Source organism: Marmota monax, unplaced genomic scaffold (genome assembly GCF_021218885.2).
Source record: "Marmota monax isolate L192 unplaced genomic scaffold, Marmota_monax_Labrador192_F-V1.1 WCK01_AAM20220418_F8-fsc00062, whole genome shotgun sequence".
In the NCBI taxonomy this organism is placed as follows: Eukaryota; Metazoa; Chordata; class Mammalia; order Rodentia; family Sciuridae; genus Marmota; species Marmota monax.
In genome coordinates, this window is record NW_026695221.1 from 6,969,671 (window position 1) to 6,996,027 (window position 26,357).

Sequence of the window (26,357 nt, forward strand, 5' to 3'; positions counted from 1 at the left end):
AATCAAGGATGCTCTTGGCTCTATGAAGGCAGAGACAAACAAAATAAATAAGTGGAGCTGAGTAGCATAGGTTGGACAGGAGGATCTGTTTCTCTGGTGTTTTCTGTTTGACACAAGTCTCTTTATCAGCAGCACAAGCCTGGAATTCCTGAAGCCACACTCATATCCTGCCATCGCTTTTTACGTAAAACTGCCATTGATTGGGATGGAAGTTTCATGACCAGAACAATGGCCGGATAGGAGGAAAGGAAAGGAGAAATGTGGGATGTTTGATCTGTATTTGTACATTGGTAGGAATGGTGTATATATGGGCAAAGAGATATGAACAAGCAGCTAATTGACAAATTTAACCAAATTCAGGCATCTTTGGAAGTCTCACAGATTGAACAAAAGCAACCCAATGAATTCAATTTATGTAACATTTATTATCTTTCATGTTCAAGAATTGACCTGAATAGAATAAGATAAAAATAACTAGCATTTTCATAGCACTTTGTGATTACAAAGTACTTTTGCTCCCATTTTTCTTTTGAGTCTTACAATTAGGAAGGAAAATAGAAAATTTAATATTACTTATTATAATTACTATTCTTATTTTATAGAGAGGAAAGGTGATCACAGAAGTTCATATCTGGCCCAAGATCACACAGGTAAAAAATGAGATTCAAACTAGATTTTCAAACTTTGAACTGCATGGGGCTTTTATAGAATCATTCTGCCACCATCACAATCATCTGGAAAAGCATTCCAATGACTCCCTGCCAGCTTTTTTTTTGTGTGTGTGTGTGTCACTTTTCTTAGGGAGGAAGCACCTTGTAGCATACTGCATTGTGTACATACAAGATTACACTTTGAACTTTGACCAAATATTGCTAACCAGCCCTTGACAATAAAGAGAGGGTGTGGTTGCTCTCTTTGGTAAAAAGTTCAAATAAGTATCAGAATGATTTACAGTTGCAAAAAGGACAACCATATAATGAACTACACAGTAGTTCACAAATTGAAGTAATTAATACTTTTTTCCACAAAACTTAAAACAATTCAATACTCTAGATATTTACCAAATCCACTGGGGAAGAGAGTTGTATTATTTAGTCTAAATTCTTCTGGGTGGACAGAGAAGTTGAGGTTAAGAAAGGGAGAGGAATATGCTCAATGTCACCCAGCCATGATCCAAACCTGGTGTTTGTTCAGCACTTTGGAGGGACTGAGGCATAGACTATGGAAACTTCCAGGGGAGCTAGTACAGAAGTGTGCCAATAAGTTCACCATCAGAGCTTTTCAATGACTGTAAGGAGAAGATGGAGAACAAGGCTTGCTGTGATTACAGACAACCCCCTCCAATCAGAAGGGAGTTGAGAGCAGCATTGATATCTTGAAAATGCCAATCCACCTGCTCTTTTTGGTGGAGTATTCTCCACCCTTCCACTGAGTGCACATGGATGCTGAGTGCAGTTAGAGGGACTCTAACGTTTCTTGTAGCAATCCCTGCTCTCTTCCCATAGGATCTGAGCCCCCCCTAAGCCCCTGGTGATGGCACCCACGTTCCACAGTTCACCTTAACTAAGGGCTTTGTCTCTCTCTCTCCCCGTGGTAAGTGTGCTAGAATGGTGCATGCTAATAAAACATTCTCTCCTGTTTCCAATTATTTTTAACAATTAAGCATGCAAATGTCTGAACAACATTTATTAAATTTCTGTGGACATTTTGGAGGAAAGAAAAGATGAACCAACAAGAATCAGAATCATCAAAGAGTTCTTACAAAACCAGTATTTTGAGTCTTTAATTGGAAGTGAATCAGAAACAGACATGTGAAATTTCCCATGAAATACACACAGGGTTTAAAAAAAAATTTTTTAAGAGGGTTCTCTGGGAAGAGAGGAGTCTAGGTCAGACCCAGTCCACACTAATGGGAAGAAAATGAATACTTTCAATGAGCTCTAAGGCCAGCCCTACTGCCTGTCCATGCCTCATCTATAAAATCTTCTTGGGGCAAAGTCTGGGAAGGCAGGGAGGGTTTATCATGGCAATTTCTTTACCACACTATACACCCCAAAAATATGTAGAGATCCACAAATATCCAGAATAAATGGCTTAGAAGCATGGAGCAGCAATGTTACATGGCTGGATATCTTCCTCAAAGCACCCTAAAAACTCCTACATGCCCATTTCCTAAAATGACATTTCCAGAAATATTCCCCCAATGCTCTTTCACCCTCTCCTTACTAGAAAAGAGTAGAAAGCATAGGTGACTTTCAAATTGCTGACCTCTGGACCTACAATTAGCAAACATGATAAACACTCCAAGAACATTAAAATTCACTTTCCTGGGCTGGGAATGTGGCTCAAGTGGTAGTGCGCTCGCCTGGCATGTGTGGGGTGCTGGGTTCGATCCTCAGCACCACATAAAAAATAAAATAAAGATGTTGTGGGCTGGGGATGTGGCTCAAGCGGTAGCGTGCGCGCCTCGCATGCATGCATGTGGCCCGGGTTCAATCCTCAGCACCACATACAAAGATGCTGTGTCCGCCCAAAATTAAAAAAAAAATAAATAAATATTAAAAAATTAAAAAAAACAAAAACAAATTGCTGACCTCTAGGGAAGTCTATTGGCACACTGAAAACACCATTTTATTTATGCATGTATTTGCAAGACTGCGGATTGAACCCAGGGTCTCATTCATGCTAGCAAGTGCTCTACCTCTGAGTTACTTCCCTGGCCTCTAAAGCTCATGTTTGAGCAAGACTACTTGTGTTCATATGTTGGAAAAGGACAAGGTCGGATGGGTATGGTTCTGTACAGATCTCAGTAATGGCCTGAGGGATGGGGGGTGTTTCCTGAGACAGTATATTGATATTTGCTCAAGGAAGTCATAGACCTGGGTACAGGACTGGTGTCAGAGTACAGTGCTAGAAAAAGAATGATATGACACTCATGCATATGGGCCTTAAGCATCACGGAAGCTGATTAATGAGGTGGAGCATGTCAGCCAGTCCCATGCCCACCCTCAAACGCTCCCCTCAAAATAGATTGCTTCTGAGTTATTTTCCTCTCTGAGAATACCTTTTCAACTTATTTCCTTCTAGAGATGATAACATTGAGGCCTGGCTTAGCAGAAATCAGTAGGAAATCAACCAAGATGAATTAGTGCTCTTGGAGATGCCTCTTGCCACAGAGCTATACTACAGTTTTAATTTTTTCCCTTTCCACATCTGATCCTTGTAGAGAGAAAAGGCTACTTTCATAACATTCAGATGGCTACGTGATTTCTTAGATGCTTAAGTGGTCCCTATGGAAAGTGTCCTCTTCAGTTCCCTACATGTGTTGTGACAATGGTCAGGAAACAGGACAGAGCTTGAGTCCTTGTGGGTCCAATGAGCCTTGGTATCTTTGCTCTTATTGTGGAATGTTAATAAAGAGCATGAATCCTTGATTTCTTCTTCTACTGTCTCTTACCCAGTTCTCATCTTTGGGTGCATTGTATCAAAGCCTTAGTTACCTTTCCTGTACAATGGTCCTTACTTTCTAAGAGTATGGGGAAGGATACTATAAATGTACACTATGTCATAGTTGCTTTGGAAGATAAGGTGGAAGTATAAGCAGCTCTCTTAACAGTGCTCATGTGCTATCCTGGGTCACGCACAGAGGTCTCTCACTAAGGATATGTAGAGCAGATAGTGAGGTCAAATGTCATGGAATGATATGGGACACTCCAGGCAAAAGAGGAAAGCAATGACCTTATCCCAATTTCTGGAATTTCTTCTTCTACTGACTTTGATGACACCTTTGGATACACATTGAAGCTTCTTTTCCTCCTTGTGTGTTCCTAGAGTTAGAATGCCAAACCCACAGATAAGTTGACATCTCTATATGAGAGAGGCCTGTGTGTTTTTTAAAATTTGGGGGAGGGGGGTTTTCTTTTAAAATTATCTGTCATGCTAAATTAGGATAATAAAAGATTAAGCCACATAAAGAAAGTTATTCCAAATAACTCTTAAAGGTGTGTGTGTGGGGGGGGGGTAGGGGAGCTCATTCACGGTTAATGAGGAGAATGGGTTAATTTTCCCTCTTTGAATGGAATCAAACTACAACTTGGATGAGTTCAAGTGGCTCATTGACCTCTAATAATTGTGCATGGGCTTCATTACGATGCTGCACAGGTCGCTGTGAAAAATGCCAAGGCAGGCATTCGGCCTACACATCGAGAATGAAAAATTTGAAATAATAGGTTCTTTAGGGCTAAATTATGTTTGCTCCCAAGGATCCTTGGAGCTATAGTTTTCTTTGTTCTGCCAAAGGAAAAAGGAAATACATCAGGAAGCTGGGCCAGTCCGCAGGAAGTCTCACTTGGGCTGATAAAAGGAACTGATGTGAGGTGGCTTTGGATGCAGTTATAAGTCAATCAGCCTTGAAATAACAAGAAATGCTATTCAGGAGAAACTGGAGCCCGAAGTCAGCCTTGCTCGATGATTTCCTTTTAACCTTGCAGAACATTCCCTTCTTTGTGTTTCTTATAACCTCCTAAATCTGTTATTTTTTAAAAATCCTGTGTACTTTTTATGAATAGATGAGTAAAAGAGAATGAAAAAAAGAGCAAGAGTTAATGGAAGAGAGAAAAGAAAGAAAAGGCAGGGAGGTAAATGAGGGAGTAGGGTCAAGTCAAAGACTATGATATTCTCTTCTGAGTTACAAAACTAATTTCTAATCACATCTTTAGCTCATTATGGCAAAACAAAACCTGTTAGTGTCACAGTCTCTTGCCAGATGAACAAAGCCAGTTAAGGTCTCTTACCTGGACTTCCTGAGTAACAGATACTGGAGTACTGAGAAATGTAATGACTCTGATCAGTGCAGACTGTGGGTGGGGGTCACTAGACCAAAAGACAAACCAAACAACAAAACTAAGGTGTTCCTCAACAGATGGGGCAGGATTGGAATCTAAGCTACATGGAGGTATATGTGTCAATCTGGTGACGTAGCACAGTGGCTAAGCTGTATGGACTTTGGAGGCAAACAGAATTCAGTTCAAATTACTGATTTCCCACTTTTTTGCTTATGTATATCCTTGGGTAAGTTACTAAATGTCTCCAAAATGAAGTACATCATACGGTTGTTACAAGGGTTAAGTGTGGGTATGTCCTAGAGGTTAGAATATTAGCACTAAAGCCAGATAAAGAACTTGCTCTTTTTCTTCTTATGACTGTGATTACTTTCCCTCATTTTTATTCTCCGTTAGATGAAAGGTGTGTCTCTTGTTCTAAGGGAAGTACTATGGAAAAAAAGGCCTTAGCTGGGGCCACTGGGGCCAATGCACATGATGGGTGATACAGTTTCAAACTGAACTGATGCCTTTTGGGGTTGACTGTGTTTGCCCATAGCACAGTACCACTTCCTGTTTTAAGAAGAAAAAAAAAGTCATCCAGAAAATTCATTAAGAGGTTCAACATTCTTCTTGGACATCAAATAAGTCCTCAAAATATTGGTTGTTTTTTTTTAAGAGTTAAGTGTAAATGAATCAAAACCAGACAAATTCAATTTCCCTTCAATTAAACAGGATTTTTTAAAAGTCCAGGGGAAAGGCGCTTGGGGCCAAATGTGTTTAGGTTTTAAATAAGACCCATTTTGGAAAAATGTCTAAGACCCCAGAGCAGATTCTGGCCCTATTCTTAGTTTGCATTAACATGGAGGGATTGGCACAGCTCCAGTGTCACTTGGCAATGAAGACAACCAGCTCCCAGAAATTCACAAAGCATCTCCTAAGAGCCCTAGCCTTCAACTGGTCTTGGAGGTCACTCAACCAAGTGAAACTTAGCCCTGAGATTGAAGGAAAAGAGTCATGTAGGACCAGATAGAACATCTGAGAGGTTCACGCATCCATATCCCAAAATGAGATGCAAGAAGAAAATGTGTGTGCATGTTCAGTCATATGGACATGAGAGCCAAAAGGAAATTTTGAAATTATGCCTTCATTTTATACACAAGAAAAAGTTTAACAGAATGAATTATTTACATGAGTAGTGAAAAAGTAAAGTGATTTGCCTAAGACCCCATATCTAGTCCTAGGTAAAGCTGGGGCTATGAATTGGCTAGACTATTTTTCCCTGTTTCAATCATACAATAGGATCCAAAAGTCACTATGATCAACACATTTGGGATAGAATGACTTTTTTTTACAGTCTATTTCGAGTAGTCACCCTTTATTTTTTACATCTTTGTATTTTTAATTACAAAACTAATATGTGACAATGATTAAGAACATAAAATACTCCACAAACTTAAAATGTGCAAATTCTACTTTTTCATGCCCAGAGGTAACTCACTACTTTTAATCGTTTCTTATATATCCTTGTAAAAATTGTCAGCACATAATCTTACATGTGTGTTTAAATTTTTTTTTTTGCATAAGTGGGACCATATATTTTAGAATTTGCCTTTTTTTTCCACATAATAATATACTTGGAGAACTTTATAAATCAGTGTATATGGCAATTGATTTATTCTGTTTAATATTAGCAGGGTATTTTCTTGTATGAATTTTCCCTCATTCATTATCCAGTCCCCCAATGATAGATGCTTAATTATTTTAATTTTTGCCATTACAAATGATGCTATAATAAATATCTTGTATATATATCTTTGGTATCTGAATGAACATATCTTTAAAATAAATTTTTAGAATTGACATTATTATCAAGTTTGCATAATTATTTACCTTCTCAAATAGATGTTGCCCTCTGGAAGATTATACCAAGTTATATTCCTACCAAGAGGGAAAGACAGTGACATGTTCTCTCATGCTTTCTGACATGAGGCACTATCTAGTTGTTTTAATCTCTGCTCTCCTCTTAGGTCGCAAGTGTATGAATTTTATTATTTGAATATCTTTATGCATGGACCTGAGATTCTTTTCATTTGTATTTCTTTTTCTAGCATTGCTATAAGCATTTTAACCTATTTTCTATCAAGTGATCTTTCTCTTACTGATTTGTAAGTAGTTTCTTTGTTTAAGACATTAAGTATGAGAAATAGTCTTTCACAGTTTCTCATTTATCTTTTCTCTTTGTTTGTTTTTGCAGTGCTAGGGATCAAACACAGGGCTCCAGGCAAGTATTCTACCACCGAGCTACATCTCTAGTCCCTACCTTTCCATTTTACTTTGGGTATTTTTCTCCATGTTAATATATAAATAGAGGAACTTAAGCTGAATGGGAGAAGCCAGAAAGTCCTACCTTTCTACAAAAGTTCATACAATGGACCAATAGCATCAATGACAAAGGAGCAACCTGTCAAGCGGCTGCAACTTTTGGGGAAATGTGTCTAAATGTCCTTATAATCTACAAATAAAACTGCCCCAATTGGCAGTGCTTCATTTGGAATCACCAATAGTCAGAGCTTAAAAGCAGTTCTACCTTCTAGAAGAGACACCTTGTTCTTGCTCACTTGTGTGTTAATTAAAATGTACATGGATACAGGAAACATTTTAATTAACACTACATTTGGCAGTGTGATTCAGTTTTTTGATGTATGAATAAATGGATGACTATAAATTAAAGTGATAAATGTCAAAAGACAAAATGACTTTGCAGACTAAATCTAAATATGTGCTTTTATACAGATTATTACAGCTTATAACTTGAAGACAACTCACAAGCTGAATAATTTTACAATATTAAACTGTTTGTTTTCACATTTTTGCCACATGAGTTTTTAAAAATCATTCACTTTCAGACTCCTTCCCACATAAAAATCAATGAACACTCACGTATTCAGAACCAACGACTCTGCTACTGGAATGTTAGATTTCAGTAGACATGTGAAACCCACACATGTCTAGAAATTCAAGGTTAAAGCTCCCCTGGCAACTGTAATTCTGGCCTCTTGCAAGTGTGCACTGAGATATGACATAAAGGCTTTCATTACCTTGGACACATAGCACTGGTTGGGTAAATGGGCCTGCTCTTGGGAAAGAATTTCAGTATTCAAGTCTGCATTCTCCTTGAGGTGGTTTGAAAAATTTCATACCCTGGGATTTTGTTCATATACTTAATGGCAGATACATTGTTCCCAGGAGATGAGAACTATCTTAAATATTTCAGTGTTTTGTTTCATTTTTATAGGTATGAGAAATTTTGAAACTGCTATAAAGTTGGCCTGAATTATCTGAAAATGTATCTACACCCTAAATCCTGAACCAGTTTGGAATGATAGTGATAAGTCTCTTAAGTTTTGCTTGGATGAAATGTCCATCTTTTTTTATTTCCTTTTTTATTCCTTATGTATTTTTCAAAAAAATATTTTTTTAGAAATAAGTTGCTGGCCTCAAACTTGCAATTCTCTTGCCTCCCAAATTACCAGGATTACAGACATGCACCACCACTCCGGGCAAAGAGTCAGTATTTCTAACTGAGGCAATGGACTCAAACAACCCATGAGAGAATGTCAGACCTGTCTAAATTTCCATATTGATTTTAGTTTCAGGGAAACAACCTTCCTTTTCATCTCTACTATCTGCTGATTCATTCTCAAAAGTATCTAAAGTTGTAACCTAGGACCGAGTGCCTGATTGAAAAGAGCTCAAGGGCTGAAGGTGTAGTTCAGCAGTGGGATGCTTGCCTAGATTGTGTGAGCCCTGAGTTAGATCCCTAAGAGCCAAAACAACAAACAACAACAACAAAACCCCAGCTGAATAAGATCCCCAGATCCCTGGGAAAGAAGACACATTTGAAGGGGCAAAAATGGTAACCACAGTTTTATTAGAGCTGGTGAAATAGGATTTCTCCTCCCTCCCTGCATGTCATATTTAATAAACAGGTGTCTCTAAAGAGCACTGATGACATTTCTGGTTGTCTGAACCTATCACTGGTTTTCTAATCCTGATGGCTAGTCACTTCTCATATGGATTCCATAAGTAATGGATCCACCCCCATCTCTATTTCCTAAGGGGGAGGACAAGAGTAGGAAAGATTCAGGTACTAAGGATCTACAGCTATGTAGATTATGCCTCTATTCAAAATGTTTTCATTCATTCTTTTTATATATTTTATAAGACCCAAATCATTAGTTATGGTTTTTAAGGTCCTCTATAATCTAGTTTTATCTAGTCTTTCCAATCTCACTTTCTCCTTGAATCCCACCCTAAATATTCCACTCTTCTTAGAAAGCCCTTGACCATATCTTTCTGTGTATGCATACCTCAAAGCCCCAGGTCCAGATCCACCTAAGCCAAGAGGAGTGTGGCTGGTGTGTGGAGAAAAAGCAGGTATTCTGCAATCAGAAGCATGGGGCTTGAAACCCAGCTCTTTCATCTCTTAGCAATAATCTTGGGCAAGTTGCCTCACACTCTCTGAACTTTCATTTCTTCCATATAAAAGGGAGATGTGGTTATATGACCTCCCTCAGGGCTGTTGCAGGGATGAGATGCATGAGTGCCCATGAAAGTGCTCTGCACACAGTAAGAAACTACATGAAGAACTGCTATCATTAGGTCTTTCCCTGTCTCTTCAGCTGTAATTGCTTTTTTCTTCCTCAGGACTATCATAGCACCACTGCACCCTGTGGGCACACATGCACAGTTTACCCACTGGCTAGGTCTCCCAGGCAGCAGCCTGTTGGCTGCTAGTATCCTCCCCTCATAGAATGTAGTCACCTAGTTTAGTTTCTGAATAACAATCATGCAATTACATTAATATGGTTTGTCAGTTTATGTTGCCCATGAAGCTGGGGTTACAGATACCTCTAAGACCAGCTCATTTTGCACCAAAAAGGGTTATTTCATAGATAGACTCATTCCACCAAACTTCACAGATATTGGCCCTATAGGTGACAGTATGGGAATCAGTGAATGCCTCTGGCAAAATACCTCAACAGGATACTGGTGAGTTCATCAGATCAGTAGCAGAATTATAATATGCAAAAGAGTGATATCACTTGGTAATCCATCCTTTTGATGAATCAATACATAAATGGGATAAACACTATAGATATGAAATCATTAAAACAATAGAAAATGAAACAGGGTGTAGTCTTCTGCAGAGGAAGAGACACCTGCATAGCTTTGAGATTAGGGCTAGTTCAAGGCTTTATGAGATGTGTGTGTGTGTGTGTGTGTGTGTGTGTGTGTACGCACATAATGGCCAATGTACTTTAGTCTACTCAATTTGTTACAAAACAATAAGAAAAAAGATAGATTTAGAAAGATTGTTTTAAGTGCAATCTTCCAAAAGAATTAAAATAAGAATAAGAATTATTATCAAATTTGTGTAAATATTTACTTTTCCAAATAGATGTTGTCCTATGGCAATTCATGTTATCCAAAACAAACATTGTTCTGTACCTGTATTATTCAACTAAGAAAATAGTACATTTTCCATTCTAATCTAAAAACCTATACATCAAGTTTCAGATTTAGTGAGTTTTTAATCTGGAGATATGTTATGAAATTTGAGGTAGAATATATACCCCATCCACTAGAAATCCCATCTGGTAGCTCAATAATATTAACATTTTTCAAACTTGTGGGGAGGGCATTAGATTATTCTGTTTCTAAAAAGAAAAAAGGCTTAAATCAGTCACCTTTTAAAACCATAATTTTTTAAAAGATGGTTTAAATTAGCCTACTTTTAAAACAAATAATAAGAAACTATTAATCCCAAACAAAGGGAGACATTGAAATCCTATATTTTATCTAATGTGATTGTTATCCAAGGTATTTTTACTACACAGTCTTGAAAATGGATCCATAAGATACATCCTAGTACAATTAAATATATTTTATTTAAAATTCAAATATTCAATTATTAAAAATTTTTTTAAAAAAGATTCAGTCTACCTGTCCATGTTGGGTAAAGGGGTCTATTGATTATTTAAATAAAATATTATGTTTTTGGTTGTTCCCTGGTAATGAAGACTTTGTTTGCTTTGCCCAAAATAATAATAAAAAAAAAGCATTTATTTTGGAAAACAGTTCTATAAATCTTATCTGAAACTTTGGAATTTTTTTTGAAGTATGGAGATAATTTGAGATTATACTAATGCATTTTTCATTAACAGAAGCATCTTTAGTTCAAATGCCAGATTCTTCATGATTTCTCTTTTAAAGTCTTCTCTTTCTCTCTCTCTCTCACACACATATCCTGCCTCCAGAATTATAAAATTCACAATAATATAACAAAATCAAATGATACCATCATGGTATTGTGGAAAGGACACTGCCCAATGGGTCAGAAGGCCTGAAATCTCACCCTTTCTCTGTAATAGGTTAACTCTCTAATTCTGGACATTTCATTTAACACTCCAGGCCTCAGCTTTCCCACCCATAAAATGAGACTGTCTGGCTAAATATGCCCTAAAGTTCTAAAGTTGCAAGCCCGTGAACTTGAATTAGAATAGTAATGAGAGTAGAAGGAAACTTTTTAGTGGAAGTTATTCACACACACAAAAAAAAAAAACCAGAATTCACCATTTGGTAATTATCTTGGGGGATGGGTCATAGGAATAGAGAAACTGGCCAAATCTTGCCTGGAGTGCTCTCCAATCTAGATGACATGAGGTTAAAAGGTGGGGGTGAGGTGGAAGGCAGCACCCCCTCCTTGAGGACAGGAACAAGTCTGTGCCTATGTATTCTTCACTTGTCTGCTTCTTCCCCAGAACTTCTCCTTAAATTTCCCTCCCAAGCATATCTGAGGCAGACTCTTCTCTGGTACACACAGCCCATTGGTGACCCGGCCTTTCTGGCCCAGTTTACTTTCCCATCATTTACTGATTGTGTGGTGCTATGACTTTCTGAGATAGAAGATGAGAACAGATAATACCTCTGCTCAGCTGGGACTGTTAGAGGCAATCTCTTTGACCATCCTAGCTGGTACCATTCCATCGTTTTCTATGCCCCTAACCTGCTTTATGGCTCTCCAGAAAATATATAACGTCCAGACATAAATCTATTTCTGTGTGTATCCATCACCTCCACTCAGGTGTAAACTCCCAGACAGTTTTGATCCACAATACATAAAACAGAGCCTTGGAACCTAAGAGTCACATCAAAAGTATCTATTGAATTAATGAAACATTATTTTGGTTAATCCAGATCTGTGATCTAATATTCTGACCAATAGATCCACACAAACCATAATCCAAAGGAGAAGCTGAACTAATGTGTATCCAGCTAAGGTAGCAGATTTTATTTCATCCTTACTGTGACTTGTGTGAGGAGGCACTTTGGCCCCATTTTATAGATAAGAAAACTGAGACCCAAAGAGCTAAGTTCCTTGTTATAAGGCACCTAGAAACTAAGCAGTAGAACTGAGAAAGAACTCAGGTTTTTAAACTCCAAGTCTACTCTTCCTTTCCTGCTTCACAATTTCATTCACCATGTCTACCTCTTTTCTGATTATATCCACATCTTTGATGATACCATATGCATTTAAGTTTCCATGGATGAAATTAATTGGATTCAACTGAAGCCTGCCTAGAACTAAGAGGCAGTTTTAAAAACCAGGTCATTTCTTCAAGCAGCAAGCAGTACCACGTGCTTTTCAACACTGATCATATCACTGTGGGGAACAGGGGTGGGGTAGGGTGTTGTTTAGTATGACAGGTTACCTTGACTGTGGCAAAAGAAGAGTAACAAAATTTAGTGTTCCCAATATGATACTCAAAGCCTTCCCAGGAGATATTCTTGAAAGACAAGTGAACATAATACAAAAGGATTTGCAACAAGTGCAGTGTGATTGGGAATTTATAATCCCATGGAGTTGTGCAAATTATGCACAAAATAAGGGTGTTTTTTTTTTTTTTTGTGTGTGTGTGTGTGTGTGTGAAGAAATCCAGACTGTCCTGGCATCCTAGATCAAATACTTCCAGAGTGCTGAGACCCACAGGCATTTTTAAATATACACATGCCTTATGTTTGAGGAAGAAATATGCAGGTGCATAAAGTCACATCCCAGAATCACTCAAAGCTGATTTTTTCAAGCCACTCAAACTGCAAACCCACATGCTGGGTTAGTGTCTACAAATTAGATCTGCTCTGTAGTGTCTTTAGACCTGCTAGTTTAGCACAGGACTTAGTGAACATACAGATAAGTATTAGTAAATGAGCAAAATATTCTAGGCATAGAAAAACTTGGAAAGATCCTATTGCAGAGGTACTGCAGTCCCACTGTTTTGTTTTTACAAAGATTATGAAGCTCAAAGAGGTTTAACAGATTGTGCATTCTCACATAAGAGCAGAATTGGTTGGCTTCTCTCCCAGTTCACTCTTCTCCAAGCTCAGTACTAAACCATCATGGGAGTGGGATCCTTGGAACCCCAAGATTCAAAGGTCACATGTGAACAGGAACCTGTGGCTTACACATAACCAAAATATCAAACTATTCACTAAGGACTCAATCCTTCCAAACCTTGGGGACTGAAGACAGCTGGACAAGCCACTGCTCTATGGGTTACTCTGTAGCCAGGTAACCTGGCTGAGAGATAAGGGTGGTTGGTCATGGAAAGGGTTTGGAGTGGCTCAGGGTCTCCCACCATGTACCCTAAAAGAGACCTTCCCTCTCATCTTTGGCATGAAATGCCAGGTTCCTTGTCTAGGGCTGTTCTCACTAACTGCCATGCCAATCCCTAAGTGTGTATCTAAAGAGGTTAGCACATCCTGGGTACACAAACCACAGCTTCCTCCCCTTGCTCAGGGCCTTTGCTTAGAGTTCTGAGCACTGTGAAGATATTTCTTCACTTCTCCTTAGGGTGTCCACATCAAGACCCTGGAGCCATCTTACCACTCTTCTCTATCAGAGGGGCATTGCTGAGGTAAGTGGTTAAGTGTTTCAATTTAGGGGGGTTGTCTAGAATGAAACATCTCATTACAGAATTCAGGGATTCGGACACTTGCATGTATGCACCAAAAGGAAACAGACAAATAGGTGTACAATTGACCCAGTGACCCTACTCCCAGGTCTGTACTGTAACCTCTCTCACCCACTCACTTTTAGTTTGAGGAACCCAGAGACTCTTAAAGGCTCCCTTTAACCCATTACAATCAGTTTTCTCATCTACATTTTCAAGTTCCTTCAGTTGGTTGGTGTCTTTCACCTAAGTCAGCATTTTCAAACTTTCAGAAAAAAAAAAAAAACCTAGAAAATTAAACCACGACGACCCCACCCAGATGATAAAAATCTCTTGAATTCTCTAAGTCCAACACCTTAGCCTCCTCTCACTCAGCCCTGAGCAGAGTTGTTTCCTTTGGGTCCTGGGGAATGGCGGGCTCTGCCACTCCTCACCTCACCAGCCTAATAGTTTTTCCAGACAAACGCCTGCTTGGTATTACATGGCAGCCTGGAAGCTAACTTCTGGTCCCATTCATTCCCCTAGGTTTTCTAAGGCCAGTCGCGTTAGGGGGTGTCCCTCCTCTCCGTTCCTGGTCCACTTCCCCCTTTCAGAGGGAGCAAGCAGTGAACTCTCCTTAAGACCCTCACTAGTTTCTCAGGCTGCACTTTGCAACCTAGACCCAGGCGTGGCGGCGCTGATGAGGTTGGGATTGACAAGGCAGGCGCCAGGACCGCGGGCTCTGAACCCGCCACCACCGCCGGGGGATGTCTCTGAAGGGCGAGGGACTCTCGCTGAGAAGACAGCTCCCGGAACCCGTCCCCTGAAGCTGACGCATGCCGGGGCGCGAAGGATTAAGGCACTGGGTACAGAGGAGCTGAGCGGACCGAGGTTGGAGATGGAGATTCCTTGCCCGAGAAGCGGCGAGGCCGGACCGTTAGTCCCGGAGAGCCGGCTGGCCGAGTGCTGAGAACTGGGCAACAAGTAGCGAGAGGGAAAGGAAACCAATCTCCGCTGACATGTAAACAGGGGTTTCCATCAGGAAGAGCCCGCTCAGGCAGACCCTCGGACACACTCCCTTGCACCCACATCCGCCTGCTACTAATCCACTTAGTCGCTCGGGGGGCCCATCAGGCAGGGACCCGAGTGAGACGGCTGTTGCCACTGCCCCTGCCCCCGCCGCTTTCGGCCTCTGGCGAGAGGAAGCTGGCCGCCAGAGCCCTGCGCCGCAGCCAGGGCGCCCTAGTTGCCGGGTGGAAATGGTAGACCCGAAGGTCTCCCGCCCCTGACTCTGATCCGCGCCCGGGGTCTCCAGCTTTTAAGCCGCCGCCCGCTCCTGCAGACCCGCTGGCAGAGTGGCAGGAGGGGGCCGGACTCCCTTTAGCAGAGGGAATGTGGGGAGATCGCCCTCCGTGGGGAACCTGGCCGGCCTCCCCGAAAGTGGGACTGACAATCCGAGCAGTGGAGGAGACAGCGCGAAACGGGGGCGCGGAAGGAAGGGAGAGAGGCCACGTCTTCCGGGACCCCGGAGCCCTGCGCCCAGCGCCCAGCCTGCCTGCCGCCCCACCGCGCTGCTGGGCCCCGCGGCCCGGCACCCACTGCCCCGCCACTTACCTTAATAGTCCCGTCCATTTGGCCAAGTCTGCAGCCGAGCCCCCCAATATTCCACACATTGACCCGGTTACAGCCTGACCTCGCAGCCCCTTCAGATTAGCCCGGCGCGGCCTCCCTGGCGCCCTGGGCCCTCCCTGAGTGCCCCCTGTGAGCGCCCTGCCCTCGCTCCCCTGTGCACGTTTGTTGTTGTAGCGGAGCGAAAAAGAGACAGTTAACCGGATGAAACTTTTTTTCAGCTAATTTTGGGAAGTGACTTCACTTTGCGAACGGGGAGGAAGTCCTATCTCTCTCTCTCTCTCTCTCTCTCTCTCTCTCTCTCTCTCTCTCTCTCTCGCCTCGCGCTCTCCTCTCTCTTCTCTCCCCTCTGCTCTCCCTTGTCTTCCCTCCCCCACACCCCCTCTTCCTCTCTTCGCCTAGTCCTGCTTTTCGCATCACACACTATATAAATATACGCGGAGATGCCCAGATACATTCATGCACTACGCACACAGGATACTTGCTCCTGGGAGATAAGAGCTAGCTGGGAACAATGACGGGGTCCACGCCCAGCGTCCGCGCCCTGATTCCCCGCAGTCTGCAACCAGCCCCCATCACCTTCCCCCCAAATCCAAAACCATACGCCTTTGGCTTCTTTCCTTTTCCTGGGGCCGTTGGCCGAAGGTGGCCCTCCTGACTCATTCACTTTCCGTTTCTTCCCACAGATAGGTTCATTAATGCTTTTTCCAGCCGGAGTCAAACTTTTTGGGAATGGGAGGACCGCGGGAGAGTTTACTAGGGCAGGCAGAACCTGGCGCTTACTCCTGAGAAGATTCGGACGCAGACCGAGGCAAACCAACCATTGGAAAGTGCATCCAATGAGAATTTTCCCATTCGGGCCCTCTGATGCTGACATGAGGCGGACTCCCGCAGAAGCTCACCCACTTATCCACGCGGATTCGGGGCGATTTCAGGCTGACCTGAGCCGTCAGGGGCGCAACTCGATTCCGGGTGCATTGTTAGGAAAGGGGCACCCTTCTGGCGGCGCGCCTCGACTCTCGGCTCCCGGCGTCCGCGAAGGACTGGGACCCGCGGCACCCTAAGTCAATCTACCCCGTCTTCTTGGGTTAATCCCTTCGCGTTTAACGGGACCCGACGGCCCAAGCCTCGGCAACCAAGCCAGAGTCCTTCTTGCAATTCTACCATGGCCCCCAAGAAACTGACACTACGGCGGATGTTCCCTCCACGCTGGTCAGCAGGTCCCCGGAGCGCAGCACGCAACAGCGCCACATAGACCCAGACTTCTCCCGGAATGAGACAAGGGGGCCAGCGCTCCAGGCTGTCATCCCCATCCAGCCGGGAGACCAGCCTCTCCTCGACCCACTTGTCCCGCCAGGCTCACCCAGAGACCTCCCAGTTCCCCTGCTGGGCCGCCGCGCTCTCTAGTTAGGGCAGCCTTCAGTGGTCCGGGCGTTCTCGGCCTGATTCCCTCTCCCCAATCTCCAAAACAGGTTACCTTGTCCACGCTCTGCAGACCACGCTTGTGACTGTCTCACTTTTATTTAAGAGTCCGCCCGGGGAAAGAGGAAAAAAAAAAATCCAGAGAAGATCCGAGTGAAACGAAAAGAAAAATATTCAAAAGTGTGTCCACAGCGGAGAAAAAGGTGACATTAATTCTTTATTTCTTCAGGAGCAATTGAGCCTGAGAGCTCGCTCGCCCGCCTCCCTCCCTCCCTCCTTCCTCCCCCTCTCGAAATTAGTCTCATCAATTCAGCTCCAATTTTGGGTTCGAATACAGACACGGGTCTGAACGTGACCAGACCTGGAGTGGCGGGTGCAGCCTGCCAGCAATTGAGACTCCGTGTGCGTGGTGGGGGGGGGTGGAGTGGGGTGGTTGGTGGGATGGGGGCCGGGCCGACTCCCCCCACCAGTCTGCTTCTCAATCCAGGGGTCTGCTCCGGGGCTCCCCTGGGACCGCCACATCTGGTTACCGCTAGCGGGGTCAGTCCCCCCCCCCTTTGCCTGGGGCCACCAGTTCTGGAGTTCAATTAAAAGAAATCAGGCTTAACCCTTTCCTTCCCGCGGCCCGGTTGCCCGCCCTCTTGCTCTTCCCTTCAGCGTTTCCACATGCTTTCCAGAGAGGAAAGAGGTTAAAGGGAAAGGAAGAATGAATTACATCCTTTCAAACCCCAAATTGTTTCCTTTTCTGCCCAGACTTCACCGACCTTCAAACGACAACAGGGCTTTCAGGAGGGTGCGGGGAGACCGCTTCCCACCGGGACCTCACCAGAAACCCGCGCACTCCAGCCACATTGCTCCTCTTTTAGCTAGAAAGGACTTCAACTTCACCACCAAGAGGCCCCTTTCCTAATGCTGGGCAATCACAGAGGCCCTCAATGGCCACCCCACATGTGGCGGCTAGCAGCAACCCCCCACGCCCCCCCCCCCACTCCTCCTAAAGGCACTCTGTGGCAAACACAATCACTAGGTTTTTCTTTCCAACTTTGGTTGGTTTGGCAATTAACAGTTCTCTTCACTATAGTGATCAGTTATCACCTCAACAGTACACCCCACAATCCCATTTAGTAGCAGTTGCCTTTCCTGTTGGAAGTGTTCAATATGAAAGTAGATTAAAATGAAGATTGGCCTTCTGTCTGAGCTTCGGAACACAACAGCATTTTCTGCTTCTGCCTATAAAACCAAAGTTATAGCAACTTCACAATTTTGGAAGTCAGGGAAAGGGAGCCTGGCAGAGGCATCAACCTATGCATAGACATAGGCATCATTGCCCCTTTGTGATTCTCAAATTGGCACCAGTGCAGCTGCCTTTTGCTGTTTACTAGCCCCTGCATAAGGAGCTACTGCCCATTCACAAGAAAGAAGACCCCAGCCAATTCTGAGCAGATTTCTAAGGGAATATCAGATTCCTTCCCTCCTATGTTGATGTGCTGGTGGACAAGTTTGCCCCACTTATGTAAGTCTGGGCTCCATGCTCCACTCCAATGCTGCTGCTTCTTTTTTAAATCCTGAAGGGGGGAAAGCCCTAACCAAACACAACAGTAAACAAGTCTGCCCTGTTTAATGTGGTTACCACCAGACATCTGGAAAGATGGTTTGATCCTGGCAGCTCACATTGTTTTCACGAGCAGCCAAAGAGCATATTTTGAATGTTTGCATTGAAACAAATTGATAGAGAGCCTGCGGTGAGGCTACAAATGAAAACTATCTTGTGTGTTGGGGGTGGGGTGGGGCTTTCTGCTACTCTGGCCTCTCCCTCCCCTTCTCTTTCCTCATCCTCTAACCTCTCCCCGTCACTCTCCTCCTCCCTCTATCCCCTGTCTACAAGCCTAGTGCCCACACACTTGTGCACACCCTCTTTCCTGGCTCACCAGGGACTATTTGGCCTCACTCTTTCCCAGACTGGGCAGGGCTGGTGACCAGGATCTGGTATGGGTCCCATCAGTGCCCATTCCACCAACCCATTCCTGGCTTTCAAGTCAGGGAAAGCTCACAGCCAAAGAAGCCAGGCAAAGCATTTTTTTTTTAAGCTACCAACCGGAGGACCCCCCCCCCCCAAATAAAAGCCCACCACATCTTTCTAAGGACTATAGAAAGGGTGCATATGTAGGCAAATATTTAGGAAATAGTTGGATTTGGATCATTTTCATTGAAACGTCGGTGAGACCACTTGCCTCTCACCATTCGCACTTGACAATATTTTCAAAGATGCGGAAGTCCTGCTTCCCCCGGGAGGGGAACGGCTGGGCGAAACGTGTCTTGGCTCGCTCAATGTCAGCCCTTTTGACCGGGTCAAGACTTTCCAGACGCAGGCTTCCCGGGCTCCTTAGGTTCCAGCCTGGGTTGGGGGAGGGAGGACGTGACAACCATAGCTGGTCCCTGGGGTGCCTCCGGACTCGGGGACAGCTCAGTCACTTGAAACGCCGAAAGATTCCAGGCCTGGCAGAGCGTCTCGGGCGGATCCTTCCTTCTTCGTCCTCTGTCTTCCCCAACCCGGCTGGTCCGGAGCAGCCGCAGCGGGTATCCAAGCTGGCAAAGCGGGAGGCGGAGGGAGGGAGAAGCTGGCGAGCGGGGGGAGGGGTGGCAGGCGAGCGCCAAAACTCCAGACTGCACAACTGCAGCTTCAAGTGTCTGGCCTCTCGCTCGAGGCCATAATTAATTTGAGATTTATTTTTATTGGAGAACTCGAGTCTCGTCTGACCTTAGCCAAACAAGGCAGCTCGAGCCGCCCCTGGATGCGCTTGAATGCCGGGGAATATTTCTGCAGGAAGGCTCTGCAGGCGCGCCTGCTTTGAATTTGTTTCTCAGACTTCATCTACTCGCAGATTGAAGGAAGATTTAAAGCCTCTGCTCGCCCTGCCTGCTCCCCACGCTCGTTCTTGCCTTAGCGCCGAGCGGGTTCAAAATGCTACGTGGGAGGCCCCAGCGGCTGAAGGGCCCGGGGTGGGCAGGCCCAGGAGGGGGAGGGAGGGTCTCTGCGCCCCGGACCCCAGACGCTCCGGGGCTGGGCCCCCAGACCACGCGGCGTCGACGAAGAAACCTCAGGGGAGTCCGAGATTGACCAGAAAGCGCAGGCTGACAAGAGGCGGAGACCAGCCAGGTGTCAGGACCCTCACCCAGTGGTGACGCCCCGATGCGGACACCGGTGTGTGTATTTTGGGGTGGGTGGGGAGGTGGTTCAGCTTCTCCAATCCCCATCAGTCCCTTCCTCTCAGTTAGTCGTCCCAAACACTATTCATTCCAAGACCAGTTTCCTTGAAATGCAGCTTCGGATCTGCTGGCCTTGGGGCTGTGAAATTATGAGGGCTAACAACCCCCCTTCAACTAGGGGTCGGGCAGAGGAGGGCATCTCCCCCAAATGCTACTCTGGCCGAATCGGCAGGCTGATAGGTGGAGGAGGGAGAGCAGGGAGTCTAGGAGATGAGCAAAGAAGGAAAGAGTAGGACCCTGCCAGTCCGGCAAGGGACAAGAGAGGCGCTCTTAGACATGTGATCCACAGACTTGAAGAAAGGAGTGCTTTGCTTACTGCCGCTGTGGCAGGTGCTGGTCAGGGTTATCCCACTAAGTATCCTGGTCCCTCTTCCTGTCACACAGAGGAGTGCCATGAAAGAACCTTCTGGTTGGATGATCGGGCTACCTGAATTTGAATTCTACCTCAGTACTTAACAGCTCTGTGGCCTTGAACATGTTTCTTCTCTGGGCCTCAGTGTCCTTATTTATACAAGGGGTTTGTAATTGAACCCATCTTGAAGGGCTTTCTCTACAGATGAAATAAGTTATCTAGAACTTGCTTGGCAGCACAACTTTACCCTTATTTATCTCTATGGTTTTGCCCCTTACGAGCTCTGTCACATTAACCTCTCAGTACCTTCTCATCTGCAAAATAGGAGACCAACTGTTAGGCTCATTATAAGTGAGTTGGTACAAATACAATATTTAGAATATGGCCTGGCAGGGATGAGGGTATCTGAGAAATAGGGATCAATAGTATCACTGCTGAGTCAAGGTCTTCAGTTCCTCTCTCTCATGTTCCCTGGGTCCTTCCAGTTCTATACCTGTCTTAAGCTCTTCCCCTGTATGTACTCTTGAGTGCTCTGTGGGCCCCAAGGGGTTCAAGTCACCATCTAGATCGCTGCCCTGTGGAATGGGCACCCTTGACCCTCAGGGCTCAGCTTGGCTCTGGACTCCTGGGGCCCAGGAGCCTAGGCCTGCTGTGTTTGTCAACAACCCCAGAGCCGGGTGCTGGACTGGGAATGGCAGGGGCTTGGCAGCCTGAGTCTGTTTGTACCCCTCTGGCAAATGGTTGGTGGAGGGAACCAGGGAACAGACCCAAGATTGTCCCAGCCACGCAGACCTTTCAGCGTCATCAATGCACCCCTTTGTGCAACAATACAAACTTTGTGGCTGCTGAAAAATCCATTTTCCCTCTTGAAAGGAGCTCCTGCGGCGAGCTGCTCTTCTGGCGGCCCACAGCTCCCAGACTGCCGGCCCCCACCCCCCAAGGCTGGTCTGCTCAATTCTCCCTAACCAGTTTGCTTTCTCCCTGACCCTTAGCCTGGGTCTGGCTCCTCGACTTCCGGTTGCCCCTTTGGTGTTCCTCATCCCTAAGATTCTGGCTCCTGGGTGTGTGTGGAAGGGAGGTTGCAACTCCATATCCAGGAGCCATTTACAGTCCTAGAGAAGAGCTTGAAGCTAAAGCTCCTCGGGCTGTGTTCTAGTTGGGAGTGGTCTGCAGCATCCTGAACCTCTTAGGAAAACCTAAGACAGTGAACTTTGTGTGTTTTAGTCCAATCTGAAGATTGTGCTCAAGCACCTACTAGGAGCCATTCGTCCACCCCTCCATTCGCTAATCATTGATGGAAGGATCTCTCTCTCTCTCTCTCTCTCTCTCTCTCTCTCTCTCTCTCTCTCTCTCTCTCTCATCGTTTATTAAACATTCTTTCCCGGCCAAGCCTCCAGGATCCGGCTTTCCGTGGACTCCTTCAGATCTCAGGTGGGGAGCGCAAAGATGTTCGCTTATTTCTACCTGACCTGTTTCCCTGTAGAGAGATCTAAGGAGGGTCGACACATAATTGGCGCCCCCTGGACAAGACCTTAAGAGTCCGCACACTTATCAGGTGCAAGCGAACAAGCCCAGACACCGCGGTAGCTTTAGCGGACTCTGGAGGGAGCTCAACCGAGTGGCACCGGTGGTGGTGGGGCACTAGGGGGCGAGGCTTCAAGATGGAGGGCGGGGCAAGGAGCTGAAGGAGATCTGCATACGTTTGCAGCACCTGAGTGAGTCTTTCTTCCTCTGCTCTAAGGCAAGCTCAGGTACTCGGGGCTCTGGGGGTCCTACCCGGAAGGTGTAAGGTCGTGTCCAGGCGGGGTGGGGAACTTGCAGCCCTAAAGACCTTGCCACTATCCCTACTCTGGGCAGGGCCGCCCGGTGCGCACTCTCCTCCCAGCTCAGTCAGGGGGTTTTCATTAAACGTGTAACCCAGATGTCCCAGCTTTGGTTTGTTTACATTCTTGGGAACTGTTGTGGAAAGTTAGAAAAAAAAATCCTTCGATGTGCTGTCAAATATAGCAATCAGCGCTTTCAGGGTGGGAGCGGGCAGAGGAAAGTGGGCTTCCGGGCTGAGCTGTTGTCCAAACCATGGGAGAAATGCTTTGCACCCGCCCACTTGCACACCCGCCCACCTCACACGCACTAACACATATACTCCCACATCTGCATACTTGCTCTCCCATGCAAACATGTACACATCCTTAATGCAGGGAGCCTGCAGTGAGCAGAGAACACCAGCCTTTGGGACCTGACATGGGCGGGCGACCAGTTCTTCCAGCTCAGTCTTCACTAGGCTCCCCTGCTTCCCAGTCTCCTAAACAGGAATTGCAAAGTCTTATCCTTAAACCCTGAGTCCCAAGGGTTTTCCTCTTTTCCCCTTTCCTGGAAAAAGGCTGAATGGACCATAGGCCTATGGTGAGGGGTGGAGGAGAGTTGGGGGGCTCATTACCTGTTTAAAGATGCTGTCATGTCTTACCTTGACGTAAGACGATGTGTCAGGGACTGTCTGAAACATCCTTCGTTAGTGAGAAAGGGTCCAGAAGGCTCGAGAACCAACCTGGGTGAGAGAAAATTTAGTCAGAGAGTGGAGCAAGTGATCAAGCTAATGCAAGCAGAAAACTTTGGGAGTTGGAAGGCTCAGGTTCATCTGATCCAGCCAGGGAGGGTCCCAGGGAATTCCCTGCGCTTCTGCAGAAAGGCTTCTGGATAGAGGATGGTGAGAACTGAGAGTAAGCTCACATCTCTGGATCTCTTATAATTCCCTCTGCAATCGGAGAAACCAGCCTTTCCCAGAGCTTGTGTATTTTTGCACCTGGGACCATTGAGATTTGTCCTGACTGGAGAGAAAGTAGCCAGGGGGGTGATAAGTTTCACCTTCCATGCAGCCTGAGGCCCTGGGGAACAGATAATTACAGAGCTGCCAATGCTTGTGCCCTCCCAGGGTTCAGGCTAACTGCCGCACTCTTCCCTTTCGGTGGATAGGTTGATTATGAAGGAAGACTGGCTCAAGGTTCAGAGGTTTGTGGAGGCCCTTTCCCAGGAAAGAGCCCTCCTTCTTCTGAAATAAAACAGGTTGTGGGTAGAGACAATGACAAGGAATATCCGGTCCCCATTTTTAGTAGCAAAGGAGGTGTCTTAGTCTGAATATTTGGACTGGAGAGAGAAAAAAAAATACCCTAGGGTGCCAGGTGCCTCAGTATGAGTGGATCTATCCCTGCCTTAGCCCAGTCTGATGGCTCGCTCTCATTTCTTCCTTCTTTTTAGCCATCTTTAATGTGGCAGCACACAGCTTCTCTGGCAGCCAATGTGTTTCTGATAAAGCAGTTTTCTCCCTGCTAACAAATTCCAGCCTTTTTCTTTTCTTTTCTTTTTTTTTTTTTGGCTCCTGAAGCCACAGCAGACACGCACGAGTTCAGGAACAAAGTCCGTTTCTCCAGCTCATAGATTCCCTTCACTGCTTCTACACTCCTTGGCCCTTTCTCAGAGTCTCCCCATTTTCTTTGCAAGACCCAGTGGGATATGAAAGGGGGTAAAAAGATGACAAAATGAGAAAAGAGAAAGAAAAAAGCAACTCCAGAAAACTCCTTATTTCCCAACTGCAACCAGCGCAAGCAGCCATGGCAGAGAGGTGCCCAGACCCTGCATCACCCATTCCCCAGGGAGGATCAGACACAAAGGAAACACTCACCTTAGACACCCTTTCCTGCTAAGCCAGCAGGAGCCGAACTCCTGCAACTCCAGGGTGTTCCAGTTGTCTGTGCTTATTGTCTCTGCTCAGAGTTCCCCACACCTTAGCAGTACAGAATTAAACCTTGCTGACCGCTGGCAGTCAAAATTCGCCTTTCTTTCCAGCACAAGCAGATAGGCGACCTCAGCTCTGGCACTTCGTGCTGGGCTGCCGGAACCGCTGGAGTAAGTGTATACACCACGGCTTTCCTCTTCGTTGCCTCCCACTGGCTCTCTAGGTCCCACTCCCTCTTCCTCTCTCTTTTCCCCTCTTGTAATTTGATTTCCGTTTTCTTATCAATATTTCAATACTGTCTGATGAATTGTTCTAATAGGGCAGCCATCCATCTGCCCCCAGCTGCTTTTCCAGAAACATCCCTAAGTGACTAGGAAACTTCAAGGAATGCTAGAAACCATACACATATCCCACATATAAAGAAATACAGCTATGTGAAGCCAGGCACATGAGACCCAGGCTTTCTTCAAATTGATTATTTATTCTCTGAAAATTTCAAATTATTGCCATGCAAATGATCATTCCTCAGACTTTAACGATATTAGTGAGGTCCATATTCACTTTTCATGCACCTACCTAAAGGTTGTTCTTTTCACTTATTTGACCTCTCCCAAGAATAACCTTCTTCTGATCTATAGTTTTCAAGGCATTATCTATACAAACAAAGTGGATTGCAAATGTCATAGAGACACCTCTATAATGGAGTTTTGATTTTTTTTTTTAAAAAGTATCTTAAAGCACTTTTCTTAAGGAGTTGTTTTGGCGTCCTCACATTTGTCTTTTCTTGAGATTTAAAATGTTGCTCATTTCTTCACTTTCCCTTTAGACCCAGTTTTGAACGGGACTTACGCTTTGGTGTTCACGGCTCACACGCTTCCTCTTGGCTGCCCAACCCCTGGATCATCCACACAACAGATCCACAATTGCCCTTGAGTTACTTTTGTGTTTTCCAGTGGGAAGTTTTCACACCCTTGCACTCTCCCCTCTGGGTCTCTTGTGACAAGGAATTGCTCACCAGATTTCTGCCTGAAACACCCTTCAGGGACTGAAGTGGTAGGTCTTAGAAGTTAGGTTAACTCCATTTAACTGAAGGGGAAGAGGCAGAGGTGACAGAGCAGAGCTGAGTGTTTCAGCTTTTAAAAATAAACCCAACAACTTTATGCACCCCCATACTTTCTCCTCCCCTTTCCTCATTGGGTAACCACGTCCCTGACTGCTTTTGTTCTGGAGCCTTCAAGAAAAATTGGTTTTCTACCTACACCGGTCACCCACTTTCCCTAACTGGCTCTGGAAAATTCTGACCAAAAGGCAATTGCTAGGATTCCATTTCAGGAGAAAGCACACTTATCACCCAGATCTGCCCACGTGGGGGGTACAAGGACTGGCGGCAGGGTTATTCATTATTTCCTTCTCAACAATATCCCGATTTTTCTCTCCTGTCCCTCCCCCAAACCTCCACATATTGAAACATTTTGCTGCTTAATAAGAGCAGCCAGGAGAGCTATGAGGTGAAAGGCCAGCCTGGGACCGTGACTGGGGCTGCCTGGGCTCAGCACTCACGACCAGGCGCCCCCGCCCTGCACATTCCTGAACATTGCTTAGGAAAACATGACAGAGTTAGGGAGAGGAGGGAACAGAAGGACAGGAGCCACTGCTCCCAGAATTTTGTTCTTGGGATTCCTGGGGAGATGTCTTCCCTCCCAAAGGTACAAACATACTCTTCCAAACAACAGCAAATAAAATAATATGTACTCCTGTGCTATCTATACTGATGCCATGCATTCTAGAAATAGGTTTTCTATAGGTTGATGGATAAGTTGGAGATTTGAAAAAGAGGCCTTCAGCTATAATACAGAAAGTGAGAACAAAACAAAATGCCTAATACTTCATCCTTGGTTTCTTCCTTTCTTCTCCTCCTTCCTTCCTAAAAGAGGATTTCTAAAGGACCTCCTTCTAGACTCTCCCTTTCTTCTTCTGTTTTCACAGTTATGATCTCCTTATTTGTAGGTGCATCTCTTTAATTTCTGTCTCCCCTGGTTAGTTTGTAAGATCCCTAAGGGCAGGTGCACAGTTCATTTTGTTTATGACCTGATGGATACCCAAAATCTACACTGGTATTGGCAAATAGAGAAGTGAAACAA

At 45.0% G+C, this 26,357-nt stretch overlaps 1 protein-coding gene across 4 annotated transcripts in view; it reads right to left on the bottom strand.

Annotated features, from left to right (window-relative positions):
• Positions 1-24,379, bottom strand: part of Fli1 (Fli-1 proto-oncogene, ETS transcription factor) — a 128,901-nt gene extending 104,522 nt beyond the window's left edge. Inside the window, exons 1-2 of one of the 4 annotated variants that reach the window (XM_046432666.2) lie at positions 24,163-24,379; positions 22,951-23,031 (exon numbers count right to left, since the gene is read on the bottom strand). In XM_046432666.2, the coding sequence (XP_046288622.1) occupies positions 22,951-22,989 (39 nt within the window). In that variant the 5' untranslated portion in view covers positions 22,990-23,031; positions 24,163-24,379. Of the gene's footprint in view, positions 1-15,430; positions 15,759-16,922; positions 17,063-22,923; positions 23,032-24,162 lie in introns of those variants that run through there. The other 3 variants (XM_058575278.1, XM_046432668.2, XM_046432667.2) reach the window with 3 other exon arrangements.
• Between the last annotated feature and the right edge of the window lie 1,978 nt (positions 24,380-26,357).